Below are 19,867 nucleotides of genomic sequence, written 5' to 3'. Positions count from 1 at the left end.
CTTAGAGTGAAACAGGGTCAGTGCTAAACTATCTGGGGCAGTATTTAAAAAAACTGCCTATCTGTTGGGGTTTTCTCGTGCAAGTGTTAAGAATATATCAAAAAGTGTATGATCGAGAAAAAACATCCACCGAAAGGGGATCCTGTAGAGATAAACAACTTGTCAACGAAAGGGGACAGAAAGGGATGTCAATAATCATTCTGACAAACAGGCGATGTACCGTCTGCAGCTGTTGGTGCTTCAACTACTGTGTCTGAACGCAGCTTAACTTGCGTTAGCACGGATGAACTATAACAGCAGACGACCAGTTCCTGTGTCATTGCTTTCCAAAGGGAAACAGAAAGGGCAAAAAAGTGCAACAATCGGATCACTGCATTGCAGAAAAACATCGCCTGTTCAGATAAATCCAGATTTCTGTTGCACCATGCTGATGGTCAGACGTTGGCGTAAGCATCATGAATGGATTAACCCCTTTCTGTCAGGTGTCAATAGTTCACGCTGGTGGAGTAATGGTGTGGGGAATGTTTCCTTGGCACACCCTGGGTCCATTGATACCTGTGGGTGGACGTTTGAACAGTTGGGCTTACCTAAGTATTGTGGCCTATCAAGTTCATCCCTTCATGGCAGCTTTTACCTTATGGCAGAAGGACACTTTGGCGGTAACTGTGAGAAGCGATCCTGTCCAATATTCCTGGAGAACTATTTCAACAACTTGTGGAATCTGTGCCGCTACTAATTGCTTCAGTTCTGAAGGCCAAAACAGGTCTAACGTTCTACTAAATGGGTTTCTCTAATAAAGTGGCCATTCAGTGTACGTGGTGCTACTGCCTAGGAGGGATGGACAGGAACATATACAATTGTCTATACTAGTAAGAGAGAATATATGTTCTTTGATTGTCAGATTTAGGGGTTTCTCAATTTACCCTACTATAGTATTGAGAATATGAGCATTTGAACATCTAATCACCCCCTTTGCCTAATCAGACCACTTGTCGATGTTTACCGACATGTGGATCGCAGAGATTTGTAATCTATTCAGTTCTGGTGTTTATATGAACATGACATAAGTGGCATGTATGAACGCTGCACATATTTACCTTTATCTTTAGGAGGTGTTGTGTATCTCATGCTCTGCTTTGGACAGACTTTTAACAATAAACACAATTTTATTCATTTTAACACAATGTTATTATTTTATGCAATATTGCATGGAAATACCCAAGAGTGTAAAGTGCTGGGTATCATTTTTTTTAAATGACTAAGTTGTCTACTTTCAGAAAATATATGGGAATGAGGGTATAATATGGTTTTCTTATTTTATAATTCAGGTTTTATTTGTGCATGTCAAAAGTGTGAAAAATGTCAAAGCAGCAAAAAGGGTTAAAATAATAATAATTTTTTTTCCACCCGAAAAAACCCCCAATTAGATTGGTACTACACTATACCATATTGTATTCTTTACCTTAAGGAGGTTAGATTTTGCATAAGAATTAAATACATTGATCTTATTGTACAGCTATACACTGAATTTGTATCATATTATAGCCCACAATCTTAGTTTTCAAATGGAAGCAGAATCGAAGCTCAGAGTGCAGCATTTGTTTGAAGTCGGGGAGCATAATAAAAAGTTTTACTTCATGGTTTTGTGTCTGTGTGTGTGAGGGTAAGGGAGGGAGCTGAAAGTGACAACAAGAAGAATGATCATAGCTTGTTACTGTCATTTGTCCCCATGTCCAGCCTTATTGTGACCACATAGAAGTTAAAAAGGATCCTCGCATAGGTTGCATAGGAGAAGACCATAAAAGACGCATGATAGTCGGGGGTACCTGTGACTGACTTTGCATTAGAGTCCAGAAGCAAGTTACTCATGCAATAACTAATAGTGCAATGAAATGGAGTTTATCTATTCTGTGTGCAATCTATTTCTATCTATAAGCAGCCATTTCAGACTGGGAGAGGCTTATTGTATTGTTCTTGTAATGTACCCACATTTTCGCCCTTCAGAACATCTGTTAGCCCCTCCAATGGCAGGGCTAGCAGGAATGCAATATGGCACATGCGCAGAGCACACAGCAGCCTGGCCAATCAAAGAGCAAGGCATAGTTTTTAAAACGACACCACGCCTACCTCAGTGTCATTTATAGTCGATTACAATGTGACAAGTTGAGACAGCACCACACCAAAAGATCCACAGAATGCACGTATGCTGAAGTGGGATAGATCTCAATCCCATCCTTGGAACCCAAAAGTAAATAGTAGCGAAAGCATCCGTACTCAAAAAAGTTTCTTTTTTGTGCCAAAAAATACATCCAGACAGATAGCAGCAGCGATTCGACCCAAAATTATATCAGGGTGTTGACATACAGGATACATAGAAGCCGTATCTTAATAAGTAAAAAAGATTTAAAAATCTATTTAAAAGATGTTTAAAATCAGATAAAACATTGATTTATTAAAACATCTAAATTGGCTTTAAAATTGTGCATAGACTTTAATACCAAAATGAACTGTGTCCTTGAGGGTATGTTCACACGGCAGCCTCCGTTACGTCTGAAATTACGGAGCTGTTTTCAGGAGAAAACAGCTCTGGAATTTCAGACGTAATGGCATGTTGCAGGTGATTTTCGCTGCGTCCATTACGGACGTAATTGGAGCTGTTTTAGCATGGAATCAATGGAAAATGGCTCCAATTACGTCTCAAGAAGTGACAGGTACTTCTTTGACACGGGCGTCTTTTTTACGCGCCATCTTTCGACAGCGACGCGTAAAAAAAATGACCGTCGGCACAGAACATCGTAAAACCCATTTAAATGAATGGGCAGATGTTTGCTGCCGCTTTGGAGCCGTATTTTCGGACTTAATTCGGGGCTAAAACGCCCGAATTACGTCCGTAAATAGGGTGTGTGAACCCAGGCTAAAGAGGATCTGTCACTAGTTTAGTAATGCCCAATCTCCTAGCTAATCTAATAGGCGCTGTCACACTGATAATGCTAGTCATAATTGTCTCCCAAAAAGATTATTTTAAAAGTTATGAGCTTTTTTCTAAATATGCAAATGAGGCTATACTAGACAAGTGGGTGTCAACACCAGCGATTCTCCTGAGCTGGAGTTAACTCACATCCTCTGACGCGGTCCTATCAGCATGAAACTGCTTCACACAGTGTGAGAGACTGTGTGAGAAAGGCTGGAGGGAAGGGGGACCAATTAAAATAACCATATCTTGGGCTGCGGATAACGGAGAACAGTGGTTTCATTGGCATATAAAAGATAAGATACTAATCTTTCATATGTCACCATGATTTCGCAGATTTAGCTGTGAAATAACCAGAGATATCAGCAATTGAAAACACAGTCTGGAATAGAAGCTGTATATTATATGCATTCTGTATACAGTTACCATTCCTGACTGTGTCTTTAACTGGTGCTACCTCTGGTTGCTTCACAGATAGAACTATGACACTGGAACATATGCTACAAGAACCACTGTTCTAGGTGGCCCACAGCCAAAGATATGGCTATTTGAAGTGATCCCCTTCCCTCCAGCCTCAGTCTCTCACACTGTGTGTGAAGCAGCTTCATGCTGATAGGACAGCGTCGGAGGTTGTGAGGTAGCTCCACCTCAGGAGAATTGCTGGTGTTGATGCCCACTTGGCTAGTGTGGCCTCATTTGCATATTTAGAAAAAAGCTAATAACTTTTAAAATAATAAATGTTTTAGGGCACAATTTTCACTAGTATTATCAGTGTAATAGTGCCTATTAGATTAGCTAGGAGATTGGTCTTTACTAAACTAGTGACAGATCCTCTTTAACCCCTTAACGACCGCCCACTGTCTTTTGACGGCAGGTGGTGCAGGTCATTAGTCTACAGCGACGTCTTTTGTCGTCGCTGTAGAAGAGGCTGATGAGCGCTCCTGTGAGCTCATCCTCTAAGCAGGTGCTGTAACTAACAGCTCCTGATCTTAGACCATCCGAATGTTTTCCGACCCCAGCTGTTTAGCCCTTTGATTACCGCGGTCCGTGACCGCGACATGATCAACGGGAACACCCCTCTTTAATCGCGTCACTGGAAACCCCGTGCCGTGATCAAAGAGCAGGGAGTCCTTCTGCAGTCAGCCCTGGGGACCTATAATGGACCCCAGGTCTGTCTGTTCAGTAAGCCTGCTGTTAGGGTACACTATGTGCTGCACTAACAGCAGCCAGTGTCATAGTGACACAGTGTAATGTATTAGCATACAAGAGTATGCTAATACGTTATAAGTAAACATTTTATTTATAAATAAAGTTATCCCTAATTGGGATTAAAAAAAGAAACAAAAAAATAAATTAAAAAAAAATGTCCCAAATAAAAGTAATTATTTTGCATAAAATATATTTTATTGCCCCTACATTGAATAAAAACAAGATTTAATCTAACAGGTTATTTCGCGTGAAACGTGAACAGGATAAAAAAATCAACAAGAAAAACTATGCCAAGAATCGCTTTTTCCTATATTCACACTGTAAAAATTATTTTTTTTCTACCCACAAACTGCGAAAAAAAAAATAATAACATTTCTCCCACATAAAACAAGGCCTCATACAGCCACGTCAATGAAAAAATAAAAAAGTTATGGCTGCTGAAATGAAGAGAGGTAAAAACTAAAAAATGTAGCTGGTCATTAAAGAGGCTCTGTCACCAGATTATAAATTTTTATTTTGAAAAACAATAATTTTTGAGCAAGTTATGAACAATTTTAGATTTATGCTAATTAGTTTCTTAATGCCCAACTGGGCATTTTTTAGCTTTTGAGCAAGTGGGCGTTGTAAAGAGAAGTGTATGACGCTGACCAATCAGCGTCATACACTTCTTTCCATTAATGTCCATTTGTACCCAGCACAGCGTGATCTCGCAAGATCATGCTGTGCTGTCACATACACCCACATTAACTTTACTGAAGTGTCTTGAGAGTGAATAGATATTGCCTCCAGCCAGGACGCGTTGTCCATTCACAATCCCGACACTTCTGTAAAGTTTCTGTGCTGTGAGTAAGTCCTAAGTTATGAACTTAGATGTGATCAATAACAGCTGGATCCGACCCAGTGTCACTGAAGCCGTCAGTCCTGCTAACCTGACGGATTCAGGTTTCAGTGCAGGATATAGCTTCTATGTATCCAGGATACATAGAAGCTGTATTTGAAAAAGTTAAAATAATTTTTAATAAAAACAAACAACAAAGTTGCACAAAACACACTGATACACTGTTTTAGTTAAAAAAATAAAAAAACGTCTTCAAAGGTTTACATGGCCTTTAAGATGCCAAATAGAAGCTGGCCTGACAATCAGCTATAATATATTGTCTTGACACAATCCCTGTCAGAGGTGGGACCCGCATCTATCTGACATTTATGGCATATCCTGTGGATATGCCATAAATGTCCCTGATGGGAAAACCCCTTTAAGATACATCATTGTAAAATTAATCAATATTAGCATGTAGAGCAGTGGCTTGGGAGATACATGTGGCTCACCAACAGTTGGCAGCTGCAGATACTACTGTGCACAAGTGTCACCAGGGACATCTTAACATTACAAGAACTTGGTATTGGTGTATATTTCATAGGCTTTTTTTCTTTTAATATTCAGTGTGGCCCAACACCATCTGTCATATTTTAAAGTGGCTTGTGACCTACCCAAGGTTGGGGACCTCTGGTGTATAGCATAGCATATAGTCAGAATTAGTTATAGATATTGATAACTAGTTATAGATTTGTATTTTGCTTCTCTAGCAGAAGACCATTTAAAGTAGCAGATAATTGTTTAAATGTAAACTACACTGTCAAATTTACAACTATTGTGTTATACTGCCTTGAACCTAGTGAAAATTCTCAGCCACATAAAATTTGAAAACGCAATGGGGTTTGACAATTACCTTAAAACAATTTTAGAAAATATATTTGTGCTTCCATCATAGAATACTTGCAAATGCTCTTAGTCTGACTGTGTGGCTTCAGATAGCCTTTATTGGTCATGGAGATTCGTAGAAGAATGCTGCCTGTTTTTAGTGGAGACTCAACTGCCATATTTCGTAACGACTGATGCCCATAAACCCTATTATTATTGCTGCTAAATTACCCCTTGGAACACCATGACGTACATGTACATCATGGAATGCAGGATATTATTTTTCTATAATTAGATTCCTATCCCCCCATTATATATAATCTGCAAGTATTACTTATTCTTTTCTATCTTCTCTTTAGCTGGGTTATGTGACCTCACTCTGACCTGATAAAATCTACAGCAGTTAATGTAAATAAGAGTCAGCCTCTCCGCTTCCTGATTTATGGACTCTACCAAACAGGCTCTCCACAGAGAGGTTACAGAAACTTATGCTACTAACTACTGATGAGCAGACACATAACTGTCACAGAGTTATAAGTCAGGAGGCTGAGCTGCAACCTCCTTCATTATAACTATATGATAGTTATGTGTCTGGTCATCAATAGTTAGTGACAGTTGTTTCTGTAACCCCTCTTTGGAGAACCTGTTTGGTACAGTCCATAAATCAGGAAGCGGAGAGGCTGACTCTTATTTACATTAACTGCTGTAGATTTTATCAGGTCAGAATGAGGTCACATGACCCAACTGAAGAGAATAATTCAGCTAGGAATAACTAAATAAGGTAATACTCATTCAGAATATATATATTAAGGGGATGGGTACTTAATGATAGAAAAAAAAAACTGGAGTCCTTCTTTAAGTTATAAAATTTGTCATGATATTAATGTAAAACATTCTCACGACATCCAGTAAAAACAAGTATATGTTAACGTACGCTTTTTTAACATGGGAGTCTGTGGGCGACGGATGGTTGATGGATGGCGCCCGTCAGAGACATCCTTTGGAAGTATATTTTTTTCACATGTATGTCTAACATTTCGCGCCACATATCTCGGGATATGTCGAGTTTATAGTTCACATTGCTGAATTCATACCAACCCATAGAATAAAGTTAACATGTTATTTTTACTGCACATTAAACAGCAAAAAAAAAAGGCAAATAACAAATTACTGTTTTCTTTGCACCCCCTAACATTTTTATTATATTTAATCAATAAATTATATGTACCCCAAAATGGTGGCATAAAAAAACAACAATAAAAAACAAGCCCTGAAACAACTCCATTAAAAGAAAAATAATAATGTATGAAAAAAGCTAAATAAATTCCTTAAGGCCCAAAACAGGCTAGCCCTTAAGGGGTTAAAAAAAAAAATCTGTATAGAATGATTGTAAGATGCAAGCCCTTGCTAGAAATTAATGAGGTTTCCTACACAGCCTTTGAAATTAAAGCGGTTTAAGTGCATAATAACCTTGTAGAAAAATGTCAGCAGTATATTTCCAGGGTCATACTGACCCACCAGGGTACCAGAGGATTCTCCAGTCACTCCAGGTTCTGACACAATAATGGGCCACAAAAGTCCAGTATTAAACGTCCCCATTTGAAGCTGATTTCGACCCATCACTTTCTACTGAGGACAATTCTTATGACTTGATTCACCAATTGCTTACAAATAATTATTAATATGACCTGTGAGCACAATGACAACAGCTTAATATAAGATGTAATTAATGGTGGATATGCACATGTTCTGTATAAATTGATGCTAAATCCCCAGAATAATTTTCACTGGCATTTTTTTTTTTACAATGCTTTAAAATCCATTAAAAAAAAATCTTAACAGCATGATGACTACTAATCTAGTGCGTGAAATAGAATAGATTTATCCTCTAATTCTACCACAGGTAACTTCTAAATGTTTCCATTAGCAATAAAAGATGATAGTTATTTATTATGTTCCCCATTGTGATTTAGTTCCAACTGTGTCATAGAAAGAAATGTACATGAGCCTCTAGTTGTGTACGTATGTATCTATGTGTTTGCTCATTTGTATTCCCTTATTGCAGTACTTTATGTCAGCTGTATCCCAAAATGTGTGACGTCTGTCCTCATGGAACAGTCTGCAACAGTCTGTGTGCTGCATACAAATGAGGTTTACTTCTAAAAGCAAGTGAAGTGAAATAAAATGTCTCTGGGTGTATTGCTTCATTTATTAACAGATTTATTTCTATTAGAATTTAGGTTTGAAAAATAATAACTGTAATATCAACAAACTATTTCATACAAATATTGCTTGTTGTGAATATTCATTCCAAGAATTTTAACCATGATTGACTGCATTTCCTTCTCTTTTGTCTTATCAATCTCTTAAATACACTGCCGCTGAACAGTAGCGGGATGGCTATTTAGTAAGCATAAGAAATATACATCTATAAGACAACGAATTATCGTTGTATTCCAGCTAAGTATTTGATGTGAAGTTAAATTACTACCTGGTTGTATTTTAAAACCAATTTCAAGCGACAGGATAAATTTTCATAATGTCAGACACTGTATGAGGTTACTTGTAGGATTATGCTAAATTAGAACGGCATTCACAATTTAAAAAAAAGTTTATTGACTTTTTCAATGCAATGTATTGAGCATCTAGGGATGCAGCTCTATGACCTCTCTATCCAGGTGGGTAGTCTCAGTCTTATTAATATTCAAGTTGTTCTTGCTGTAAGGGATTGTCTGGTTTATAAAACCCCTTTTCAAACACCTTACAAGAGAATTTTATAGAATAGAATTTAATAGAGGGGAGTCCCCTAGATCCTCTTTGTTCTAGATCCTCTTTGATAAGCCAGAGTAGAGAGCGGCTACAAGAACTGAGCCGGCGTCATAAGCAGTCGGTGTCCACCGGAGCTGGAGCCTGATCGGCTTGCTGTCAGTGAACAATTGACACTTCTAATACATTGCACTACATAGGTAGTGCAATGTATTAGAACATCAATCAAATAGTTGGACCTTCAAGTCCCCTAGTGGGACTAAAGAAAAGTGAAAAAAAGTTGTAAAAAAAATAAATAAAAGTTTCAAGTAATAACATAAAACACGATCGCCCTTTTTCCCTCATCAAGTCATTTATTATTGAAAAAAAATAAATAAAACCATACATATTTGGTATCACTGCGTCCGTAACAACCTGAACTATAAAAATATTATGTTATTTGTCCGCGCAGTGAACACCGTAAAAAATAATCTAAAAAATAATGCCAGAATTGCTGTTATTTAGTCACTTTATCTTCCAAAAATTGAAATAAAAAGTGATCAAAAAGTCGCATGTATCCAAAAATGGTACCTATAAAAACTATAGCTCATCTCACAAAAAACAACCCCTCATACATCTCCGTCGGCGAAAAAATTAAAAAGTTGTGGCTCTTACAACTTGGCGACAGAAAAAACACATTCTTTTTACAAAACTAATTTTATTGTGCAAAAAGTTGTAAAACATAGAAAAGTGCTCTAAATTTTGTATTGCCGGAATCGTACTGACCTGCAGAATAAGTTAACATGTAATTTATGATGCGTGGTGAGCGCTGTATAAAGAAAACGAAAAAACTGTGCCAGAATTGCTGTTTTTTGATCATCTTGCCTCCCAAAAAAAGGATAACAAGTGATCAAAAAGTTGCGTGTACCCCAAAATGATACCAAAACTACAGCTCGTCCCGCAAAAAAAAAACAGCTCTTATACCACTACGTCTATGAAAAAATAAAATAAGTTAAGGCTCCAATAAGTCAGGAAAGAAAAATATGCAGGTTGGGGCCCAAGGGGAACATTTCTTCTGTTTCAAGTGGCGATTTATCAAGGCCCTAAAATTAGGGAACCAGGAAGGGTAGGGCCCAAACATATCTGCTGGAAGCGAGGGCACCCATATTATAGCAGTACAACACTTCCCACCTAAATTCCCCAAACTGCAAAGGTACGGAGTGTGGACCAAAAGGGGGATAAGAAAGGACATTTATCAGTGTGACACTGGCCTGTGCAGAAAGGATTGCTTCACAGCGTAACACACATCTATGGATTATTTTATTGTTAACACCATTATTTTACCACCTGACAATGCCCCTGATGTACTCTGCCCAACTTACATGTGCCCCCACAATATAAACTGAAATACCAGTAACGCTCCAAACAAAACTACTACCAAGCAAAATTTCACCTCTTCATTGCTTTAATTCCTTTGAAATGTCTAAAGGGTTAAGAACCTTTCTAAATGCTATTTTGAATACTTTGAGGGGTGAAGTTTTTAAAATGTGGTGACTTATTGGGGGTTTCTAATATATAAGGCCCTCAAAGCCACTTCACAACTGAACTGGCCCCTGTAAAAATAGCCTTTTCAAATTTTCTTGAAAATTTGAGAAATTCCAGCTAAAGTTCTAAGCCTTGTAACGTCCTAGAAAAATAAAACAATATTAAAAAAATGATGCCAATCTAAAGTAGACATATGGGGGATGTTAATTAGCAACAATTTTTTGTAGTATAACTACCTGTCTTACAAGCAGATACATTTAAATTTAGAAATATGCTAATTTTTGGAATTTTTCACTAAATTTTGGTATTTTTCACAATTAAATACTGAATGCATCGAGCAAATTTTGCCAGTAATATAAAGTCCAATGTGTCACGAGAAAACAATCTCAGAATCGCTTGGATAGGTGAAAGTATTCCGAAGTTATTACCACATAAATAAAAAACATCTCAGATTTGAAAAATGAGGCTCTGTCAGGAAGGTCAAAAGTGGCCAAAGCGTGAAGGGTTTAAAACAGCTATTAACAACATTTCTGGACTTTTGGTATGAAAATTATTCATGGGATAACCCCTTTAAATGGAGTCACTCACCTGGTGTTACAGAACGGACAACAACTGGTTTTTCGCTCCCTGCAACAAACCCAAAACCGAGAACTGGATCTCTCCTCATTTCCACATTTCTAGGTGTGGGAGGGTTGATTTGGCAGCTTTCAATTCGGAAGTCTTCAAATGTTGGTGTTTGTGTCAAGTGACTGTGGAAAAAATATAGCACACTATTTAGTTCTTTTGTGTATAGACCTATAGTTCAGAGAGCAATCAGAATTATATTGTACATTGTAAAGTACAGCCTTATTATTCCCAATAGTGACTTGTTTGTTAGTTGTGTTCTGCAATTACACATTTAGCACCAATGATATGACAAAAAGTGTTAATTATCTGAACACATCTAGCCCAAAAGACTGTGTGTTATACTTAAATTAAGAGATTCTGATGGTGTGGAAAATGTTTTATAATTAGCAATTAAGATTAGAAACTTCTATTGTGTCTTTAAAACACCCACAATACAGAAAACATAATTCTCTACAGTTCATATACAGGTTTTTTCGGCTTTTATGTGAAGTTTCACTACTATAAACATTGCATTGGAGAGGTGCATAAATATTAATTCCCTAATATAATGTTATGTCAGAATGCTCCAATTATAATAATCAGCAATATTGTGGGGAATTTCACATTTTTAATACATAGGAATGAAAGCAGACTATATATATATATATATATATATATATATATATATATATGTATATATATATATATATATACACTCCGGATCTTGCATTATGTAGTAATGGAACTCATACACAGGAATCAATGCAAATGTGCAGGATCCTTTTATGTCTACAATAGAGAGTTCTATCAGTATTTATACAGAGGGCCAAAGAAACAAAGACAAAGTTGTCCAATACTGTGGAGTATAAGGAGAATTATACTTGGACACCTTTAAAATTATATAAAGTGGATGAAGCTAAAAATAAGTCCATAACATATTATTTAAGTGTAAAGTACAGTCCCAGTAAAACTTATCCATTGCCTTTTTCATGTTTTAATGTATAACATTGCATTACTTTGGAATTTAATGAAGCTTTTTTTTACACCCTTTAACAAAAATAAAAGATTCTTTAACCACTTCCTACAAATGTATGCAATATTACATCTTAATCGAGATTTCCTAACCACAATAGTAAGTAATAGTATGATTTGGTGATCAGTCAATACAGGGAAACCTCTGATCTGAGACTTATAACCCCTTAGATGCTGTGGTCAATAGCAACTGTGACATCTAAGGAGTTTGACAGAGAGATTGGCCCTCTGTCAGCCCATCGAAACCACCGCAACACAATCGTGGTTGTGCCAATAGGTTACCATGGCTGCCATTTTCTATCCCCCAGCTCTGTTATAGATATATGCCTATTAGGCCTACTCAGGTTAAGAAAAATACCAGTCGGAGGATGGAGTGCATGCAAAATGTCCAAGCCATTGAATACCACCATTGAATAGTACAGTTAAGCCAATTATTAAAATTATTGATACGGCATAGCTGTTAATTTGTCTTGAAAAGTCCATACTCAAAACTGAATGACTGAAAAAGAGTGACAAGTCGATCAAGAGTTCTATTTCAACAGTGAAGAATTTATAAACTTTCATGGCTTGGGAAAGAATGTGTTGAAGTCTGGGAGCAGATTCAGAGTCCAGTGGCTGAAAAAAAACTGGAAGGTAGGTACTAATAGCAAGAGTAGTCAAGTAACAGTCCAGGTTTAGTACCTAAATAAGTAACAAGGAAGCCTTATAAGGCTTATAAGGCTTATATTCCAAAAAGACAGAGAAAGAGGTTCCAGCTCCAGAACAATGTGGATGTGCTGAGGATTTATTTCTACAATTCTTAATTTCATTGGATCCTTGCCTGCCTGCAAGCTCCCTCTTCCAACTGCACTCCAACTGAGGAACTACAGATCCCAGGACAATCTATTGAGTTTGCGGAAAAAAAACGGTTGTGACGTCACGGTCGCACTCTGACCTTTCTAGTCTTGGCGGCTTTTTGAGAATTTAAATACACTATGATATATAAGGAGTTGAATTGTAATGTGTACATGGCCTGAGGAAGACGTTAGTGCAGCGTCGAAACGCCTAGCCACCTATTGTTCGAATAAAACAGATTTTACTTCAGAATAAACTGTTTTCCATTTCTCTGATTGAAACAACACAGCAGCTCCTCGGAAAGATCCTTCTTCTTTTTCCATTGCTTCATTCCTTCCGTCAAGCGGTTACCCCTGTGGTAACCGGCCTGGATCTTGGCAGCAGCACCTGTGGATTATCTTTGCGACCAAACCTTCTGCCCTTAGGTGAGCACGGTACATCTTTACCTTTATCTTGCCTCAACTCATTGACCTGCACCATGTGGCGCCGTGTTTTTTGCTTTCATTTCCAAATAAGTAACAAAGGTTTGAAGCATAAGGCAGAGACGTGGTCATGACACAATCCAAGTTCGATACACAGATAAGTGGCAAGAGTTTGTAGAGTAAGGCAGAGACATGGTCAGGAAACAATCCAAGTTTGATACACAAATAAGAAGAAATAGTTTGTAGAGTAAGGCATCAATGAACTAGCTTAAAGGCAGGAAGCTGTAGTCTAGCAAGAATGAAGTGCAAGGAACAGGTTTATATAAAAAGTTAAAAGCGTGAGACTAATTAGGTAATCAAGGAAAGAAATGTTAAGAGGCAAGAATCAAGAGAACATAGAAATGAATTTAGCAATGGAGCTGTCCAGCCGCACCAGTAGCTCAACGAAAAAAGCTACTGACTGGGACACATGAGTTTCTGAGTTAAAATTGTGACAGAATGCATACAAATGTTACACAGGAGAAACTTGCTTGGATGTTTCAAAAATTCAGCTTGATGGAAGAAAGCCATTAGTAAAAAAAAACGTATATGACTACAGTTTACCAAATGCATGCAGGGGACTCTGAAATCATGGGGAAAAGTGTTCTAATGTCCGATGATTTTGCCATCAAAAAATTCTATGGTTTGTGAAAGCCAAGCACTGCATACTATCAAAAACATACAATCACCACTGTAAGGCATGTTGGTAGAATCTGTGTAGCTGCCCTCCCAAAAAAAGCCTTCCAAAGTAATGCAATGTTATGCATTAAAATTGCAATGGATACTTTTTACTGGAACTGTACTTTACACTTACATAATATGTTATAGACTTATTTTTAGCTTCAACCACTTTATATAATTTTAAAGGTAATCAAGTATAATGCTCCTTATACTCCATACGAAACCCATAATAAAATTGTAGAACTGCGGTTTTTTTCCAATTCCACCCCATTCCTAATTTTTTTCCAGCTTCCAGTACATCACACATAATATTAAATAGTCCCATCAGAATGTAAAATCTGTTATGTAAAAATTAAGCCATCATATGACTGTGTCAACAAAAAAATAGAAAAGTTATGACTTTTGAATGCAGGGAGGAAAAAAACAAAAGCATAAAAATGTAAATTAGTCTGGTCCTGAAAGGGTTAATGTTGTTATGTAATAAAATGTGAAAAAGTCAAGGGGGATTGAATAATTCATCTAGGTGCTGTAGTTGTTTTTAGCACACAAAATCAAATATTTGTGCATATTCTCAAAACTTAGACAGTGTAGTGTTACCTTGTTTTCTTTTGAATTATGTTGGATATGTGTAATATAAAAATTTGAGAAAAATTAAGTGAATTACCTGGATTTCTGCATTGTTTACTAATAAAATGTCTGAGATAAAAATCTAAGTCACAATTATATACAAACACAATCTAGCCAAACTAATAACACACAAACAGTTCATGACTTTTATTGAGCACATTGAGTAAACATCCACAGTGCAGTGAGAAAAAATAAGTGAAGTTTTAATGACTTCTCCAAGATCTAATTAGAAAAAAGGTTCAATCGAGAAGATGAGATTGTATGAGAACATTTGGGACTTCATCGTAATCCCTTTTTGTTTGTTACATTTTTATCACACAATACTTGGCTTTATGACTATTGTCTATATATACAGCCGTTTTAAAATGTTTAAATTAAGACAGAATATTATTCATGGTGGAAAATACCAAGAACTAGCACACCCTTAATTTTTTAAAGCTTTGTCTGTGGTGATGTATTGTTAGACTATGTTCACACGTAGTGACCAAAAACGTCTGAAAATACGTTGCTGTATTTTCAGAAGTTTTTTGTGCCACTCACCATTTCCGCAGCATTTTTTCGCTGCGTTTTTTTACGGCCGTTTTTGGAGCTTTTTTTCAATAGAGTCCATGGAAAACGGCTCCAAAAACATCATAAGAAGTGTCCTGCACTTCTTTTTCACGGCCGCGAAAAACGCTCCGTCAGAACAGAACGCCGTTTTCCCATTGAAATCAATGGGCAGATTTTTGGAGACGTTCTGATTCAGATTTTTCGCCCGTTTTTCGGGCGTTTACGGCCCGAAAATAGGCCATGTGAACATACCCTTAATGTGTTGAAGGACGTAGAAATGAAGAAAATATTTCTGAAGATATGCACAATATTTGCTAACATTACTAAATGTTTTACATTATATACCAACAATCCCCAGCAATTTTCCAATGGGGCTTGGATAAGCAGTTGCTAAATACCACCATGTATGGACCTATGTACTGCAGTTGTTGCTAATACTAGAACTGTTTTACAAAGGTTTCTCCAGTTCAGGTTGCAACAAATTTATAAAATCTATGCTCTTAAATATGCAGCAGATTTAGGGATACTATTCGTAATAAAAGTGTCATAGAAGCAACAACCTATTGATACTTAACCACCACAATATAATAAATATTAGATACACCATATTTATAATATATTACCAACAATAATAATAATAATAATATAATGTAAAACTCTTTTTATATATAAAAAAAACTATAGTAAAGTGCATAAAGCAAATAAAAACTATAATTAAGACGCTTTGTATCCATTATGTTGTATTGTTATTTTCCCTAAAATACCATTGTACTTTCCGATAGGCCTATTTAGTTTGGAGATCATTTTTCAGCACCTGGGGTAAATTTGGTTGACACCATTTGGAGAATATGCTAGGGAAAATTACTATTTGGCTTTGAAAATTACATCAGAATTTAAGGTTATGTCAATTGTCAAGGCACATATTGATTTGTGATTTAGACTAGCACAAGATACTATGCATATTTTGCAATACAATTTTAGAAGTGAACATAGCTTAGTGTCTTACTAATATCCATGCTGAGCATAAACTCATTTGCTTTTAGCTTCATTTTTAATTATCTAATATGAGAATTAAGCCACATGGAACCAAACTATGCAAATATATAATTTTGCACAAAGTGGAAGAAAAACAAATGTACTATAACATCAGAAAAAATTTCTAATTTTCCCTCTACTGCTGACACATTATGTTAAGACTTTTCTGAATACTTAATATTACCCTTACAGGCAGCAGGGGGCTCCCATGCAGATACAGTGTGTGAAGCACTTGCTCTCCAGCATTAGATTTAGAGAAGGTGCTTATTCATTACACAGAATTTATAATGCCTGGTTTCTAGCAATACCCCTCCCCAGTGTGACAATTTCTCTTGTATGTCCAGTGGTTCTGTACCCTTGTCTCTCATGGTCAGTGGTTATGTGCCCAAGTCTCTGGTGTCTCCTGGATTAGTCCTCTACTCCTTGGCTTCCAGTGGATTGTTGTCCCAGTGTGTCCCTTGTTTCTAGCGCTTTAGCCTGTTCATATGAATTTGCCTTAATGTTATCTCTGTTTTCCTTGCATGATGGTGAAAACAGAGCAACTGTCATTTGACAAATACTTTCAAAGAACTGGCTAAAGGTAGGAAACAGGCCTATGTGATTTATTTTTCCAGACTGTGAGCCTATAGGAGGATCCTCCCATGATCCAAGTCTGGCACTTGACTCTCAATACACATGAAGTTGTAATTGGTTCAGATTACTCCCTATATTATCTTTTCAGCATCGCTTATTGCACATGCAGTATACTGCTAAAAATAAGCTGCTGACTGTAATGTTTTTTCCCTGAAATGTTTTTTACACATTGGTAAATGTTTTGTACACATCGGTGAATAAAATAATATACTCCTTAAATATTGCTCACTGGCCACTGAGCACTCCCAAATAGGCTGACACTTCTTGTTTTGTAGAGATCAGTGACCATGTGACAGCCACCGATCGCCAGTGGTCGGACCCGACCGATCTAAGGGTATGTTCACACGCTAGCTGTCATTTACGGCTGAAATGACAGCCTGTTTTCAGAAGAAAACAGCTGCGTCGTTTCAGCCATAAATGCTCCTCCTCGTAATATACGAGGCGTCTGCACAATACGTCGGCAAACCCATTCAAATGAATGGGCAGATGTTTGCCGACGTATTGTAGCCCTATTTTCAGGCGTAAAACGAGGCATAATACGCATCGTTTACGTCTGAAAATAGGTCGTGTGAACCCAGCCTAACAGTTATTACATATCCACTGTGTAGGTGATAACTTGTTACAACTGGAATATCCTTTTCATTATGATGAGAAAATAGAATAAATAAATATACATTCAGAAAATATTAGAAAAAATAATATATTTCAGTATATATTTTTAATTAGATAAACAATAGTCATACATTCACTATAAAAGGAACCGTAATGATAGACTTCCACCTTCCTTGTGGTGTATGCAAGTATCATCTTAAAATAAAAATGAATGATTCCTTTTTCAATATATTTCCATTAATCAGTTAAAATCTCCATAATTAATTTCACTTTAAATTAATACCGTTAAAATTCCAGTGTATTAATGACATTAGTGTCAAAACAAATTATGAATTTGGAATACCTACAGCTCTAATATCTGGTAAGTAAAACGGAAACGCTAACTTATTTGTTAAGTATAATCAATATACTGGTGCCTTGTGTTAACAGAGTAGCTGTCATTGATTCATTACTCTGTCCTCTATATTTGCTGGAACTGTTAATCTTGATGATTTTGAAGCCATTAACTAGACCCTTGTTGGAAAAACAAATCTACTCAGATATAGCATGTAGATTAAGATCATCAATACATTTCAACTTGAACTTCATTCATCAGATAGTTTTGGTTATTGATGAGATTTTGTCATGCTCAGGTGTTCATACTGGTACAAATTTGTCAGAAATACCTGCTTTATATGCACCATGAATAAACAAATAATTATGCATCTCATAACTGACATATATTTCCATAGAATAGATCAATCTTGTGTAGAATCAAAGAGATGATGCCTATTCTTCACTGAAAGTCTGTTTTACCAGAGTACTGAATGGAAAGCACAGTCCTCTAGATCATTACTCCTCTACTTTTAAGTTAGGCTAGAGCTACACGGCAACTTTTTGATGTGCCCAAGACTGCAAATAATATCATTATTACGATGCAACCTAATGTTTTCCTTTGGATAACATGCAATCACAGAAACACAACCTGGAGTCACCAAAATATTTTTTAGCTTCAGGGAAAAAACAATTCATACATATTTCACAGATGATTACCAACAAAATGTAAAGCGCTGCTTCTTCCCCATTCCTTATCTGCTTGTACTGTAAATTGCCAACACAGTTCACAGAACTACAGCCTTCTCCCATTGAAGTGAGTTGGAGAAGGCTGTAAAACTGTGAACTGCAAAGGTGTCGGCGATTACTGTATGCGGAGATAAGGAATGAAGGAGAAGCAGCTCTCGTACGAGTATTGAAGCCCCTTCAGAACAGCTGATCATCGGTGGGTGGGGCGGGGGTTCTGGGAGTCAAACCCCGACAGATCAGATATTGATGGCCTATCCTAAGGATAGGCCATCAATTTTTAGGGACTGGACAATCCTCTTAATGCCAGAATGGTTATTGACAGATTAAATAAACTAAACAGACAAACAATACAGTCCCAATCAGCTCCGCAAGCTGTTGTCACTTGCATATATAATGATAACACTTCATTTCAATAATCTTTTGGAAACCTAGGTGCACATTTTTCACTGCATGTCATTTGTCACGTGAGGTAAGCCGGTTCTAGATGCCAGACGTGGGCAGTGAAGAGTGTAATTAGGGTAAGGGTATAAGTTTCCCAAATATTGTTGACCACCCACTGCTGAATATTACTCAAGGTAATCGCATGTACAGTATTTTAACATTTGAGATTTTTTAAAGATGAATGTTAAGTTTCATTCGGCAATCGTCTGCGAAATCTGTGGGAAACATGCTCTTGAGCTTCCTTTCGACCATCAAATAAAGTCCGACTGGGTTGAACGCGATGGTTGCTAGGTCACCCGTGATCTTGTTTTCTATGAGGAAACATTGAGGAATTGAGTATTTTATTGTGACTTGCATGCATGTAGCCATAGACAAGTTAACATGGCAACTGGATGACATGCCTTCTACTGCTTACACTGTACCTTATTAAAATTTATATATTGTGCCCCCCCCCCCCCAGAGCAGGAGCTTATCGTTCCTGTATCTTTCTAATATAACTAACAGAGCAGTACTGATGGTCCTATATGCCTTTATTCTGTTATGTCAAGAGAAATTGAGCTCTGGTTCATACTTACTGTAACAGCATTTTGTCTACAGTGTGTCATAGCCCGGCAGGAATGATACTAGTGCAGACTTAAATGGCTCATTTTTAGCATCACTACTACTGACTTTTACATCATATCATGCAACAAACTTACAAAGATTTGTTCTGCTTGAAGTCCGTGGGCACTGATGCAAAATCTGTTACAGGGCACCCCAACTTTTATGTGCTATGTATAATACTGGTTTCCTCTTTATGTGGTAAAGACTGTTGAGCCCCTTTTGGCACCAGGGCCAAGGTACGGCTGCTCCCTCTGCATTCCTAGTAGTTATACCCATGAAAATAGGTTATAAAATCATGTTACATCAACATTACATGTTGTAAAGAGCTATAATATTGCACGTATATAAGTATATGGGGCCTATGGAGGCTTTTATCTGTTGAATTCATACCAAAAGAAAGTGGCATGCTCCAACAGATACCGTATCAAGAAAGAATACAAAGAAATCTTTCTAGGGGAAAACACTTCCATAATACGGAGCTGTATACAGTGGAACAGGGAGTAGCTATAGATTATAGGG

The 19,867-nt window shown here is 37.0% G+C and overlaps 1 protein-coding gene across 2 annotated transcripts in view; it reads right to left on the bottom strand.

Annotated features, from left to right (window-relative positions):
- The window catches only part of FRMPD4 (FERM and PDZ domain containing 4), a 433,432-nt gene that overhangs the window by 91,646 nt on the left and 321,919 nt on the right, over positions 1 to 19,867 (bottom strand). For both annotated transcript variants that reach the window (XM_075852758.1, XM_075852756.1), the window contains exon 4: positions 10,761 to 10,921. In XM_075852758.1, the coding sequence (XP_075708873.1) occupies positions 10,761 to 10,921 (161 nt within the window). The remainder of the gene's footprint in view (positions 1 to 10,760; positions 10,922 to 19,867) is intronic.

This window comes from Rhinoderma darwinii, chromosome 2, assembly GCF_050947455.1.
Source record: "Rhinoderma darwinii isolate aRhiDar2 chromosome 2, aRhiDar2.hap1, whole genome shotgun sequence".
In the NCBI taxonomy this organism is placed as follows: domain Eukaryota; kingdom Metazoa; phylum Chordata; class Amphibia; order Anura; family Rhinodermatidae; genus Rhinoderma; species Rhinoderma darwinii.
Note: the sequence above shows the minus strand (reverse complement) of the source record. Positions and strands in the feature narration are given on the sequence as shown.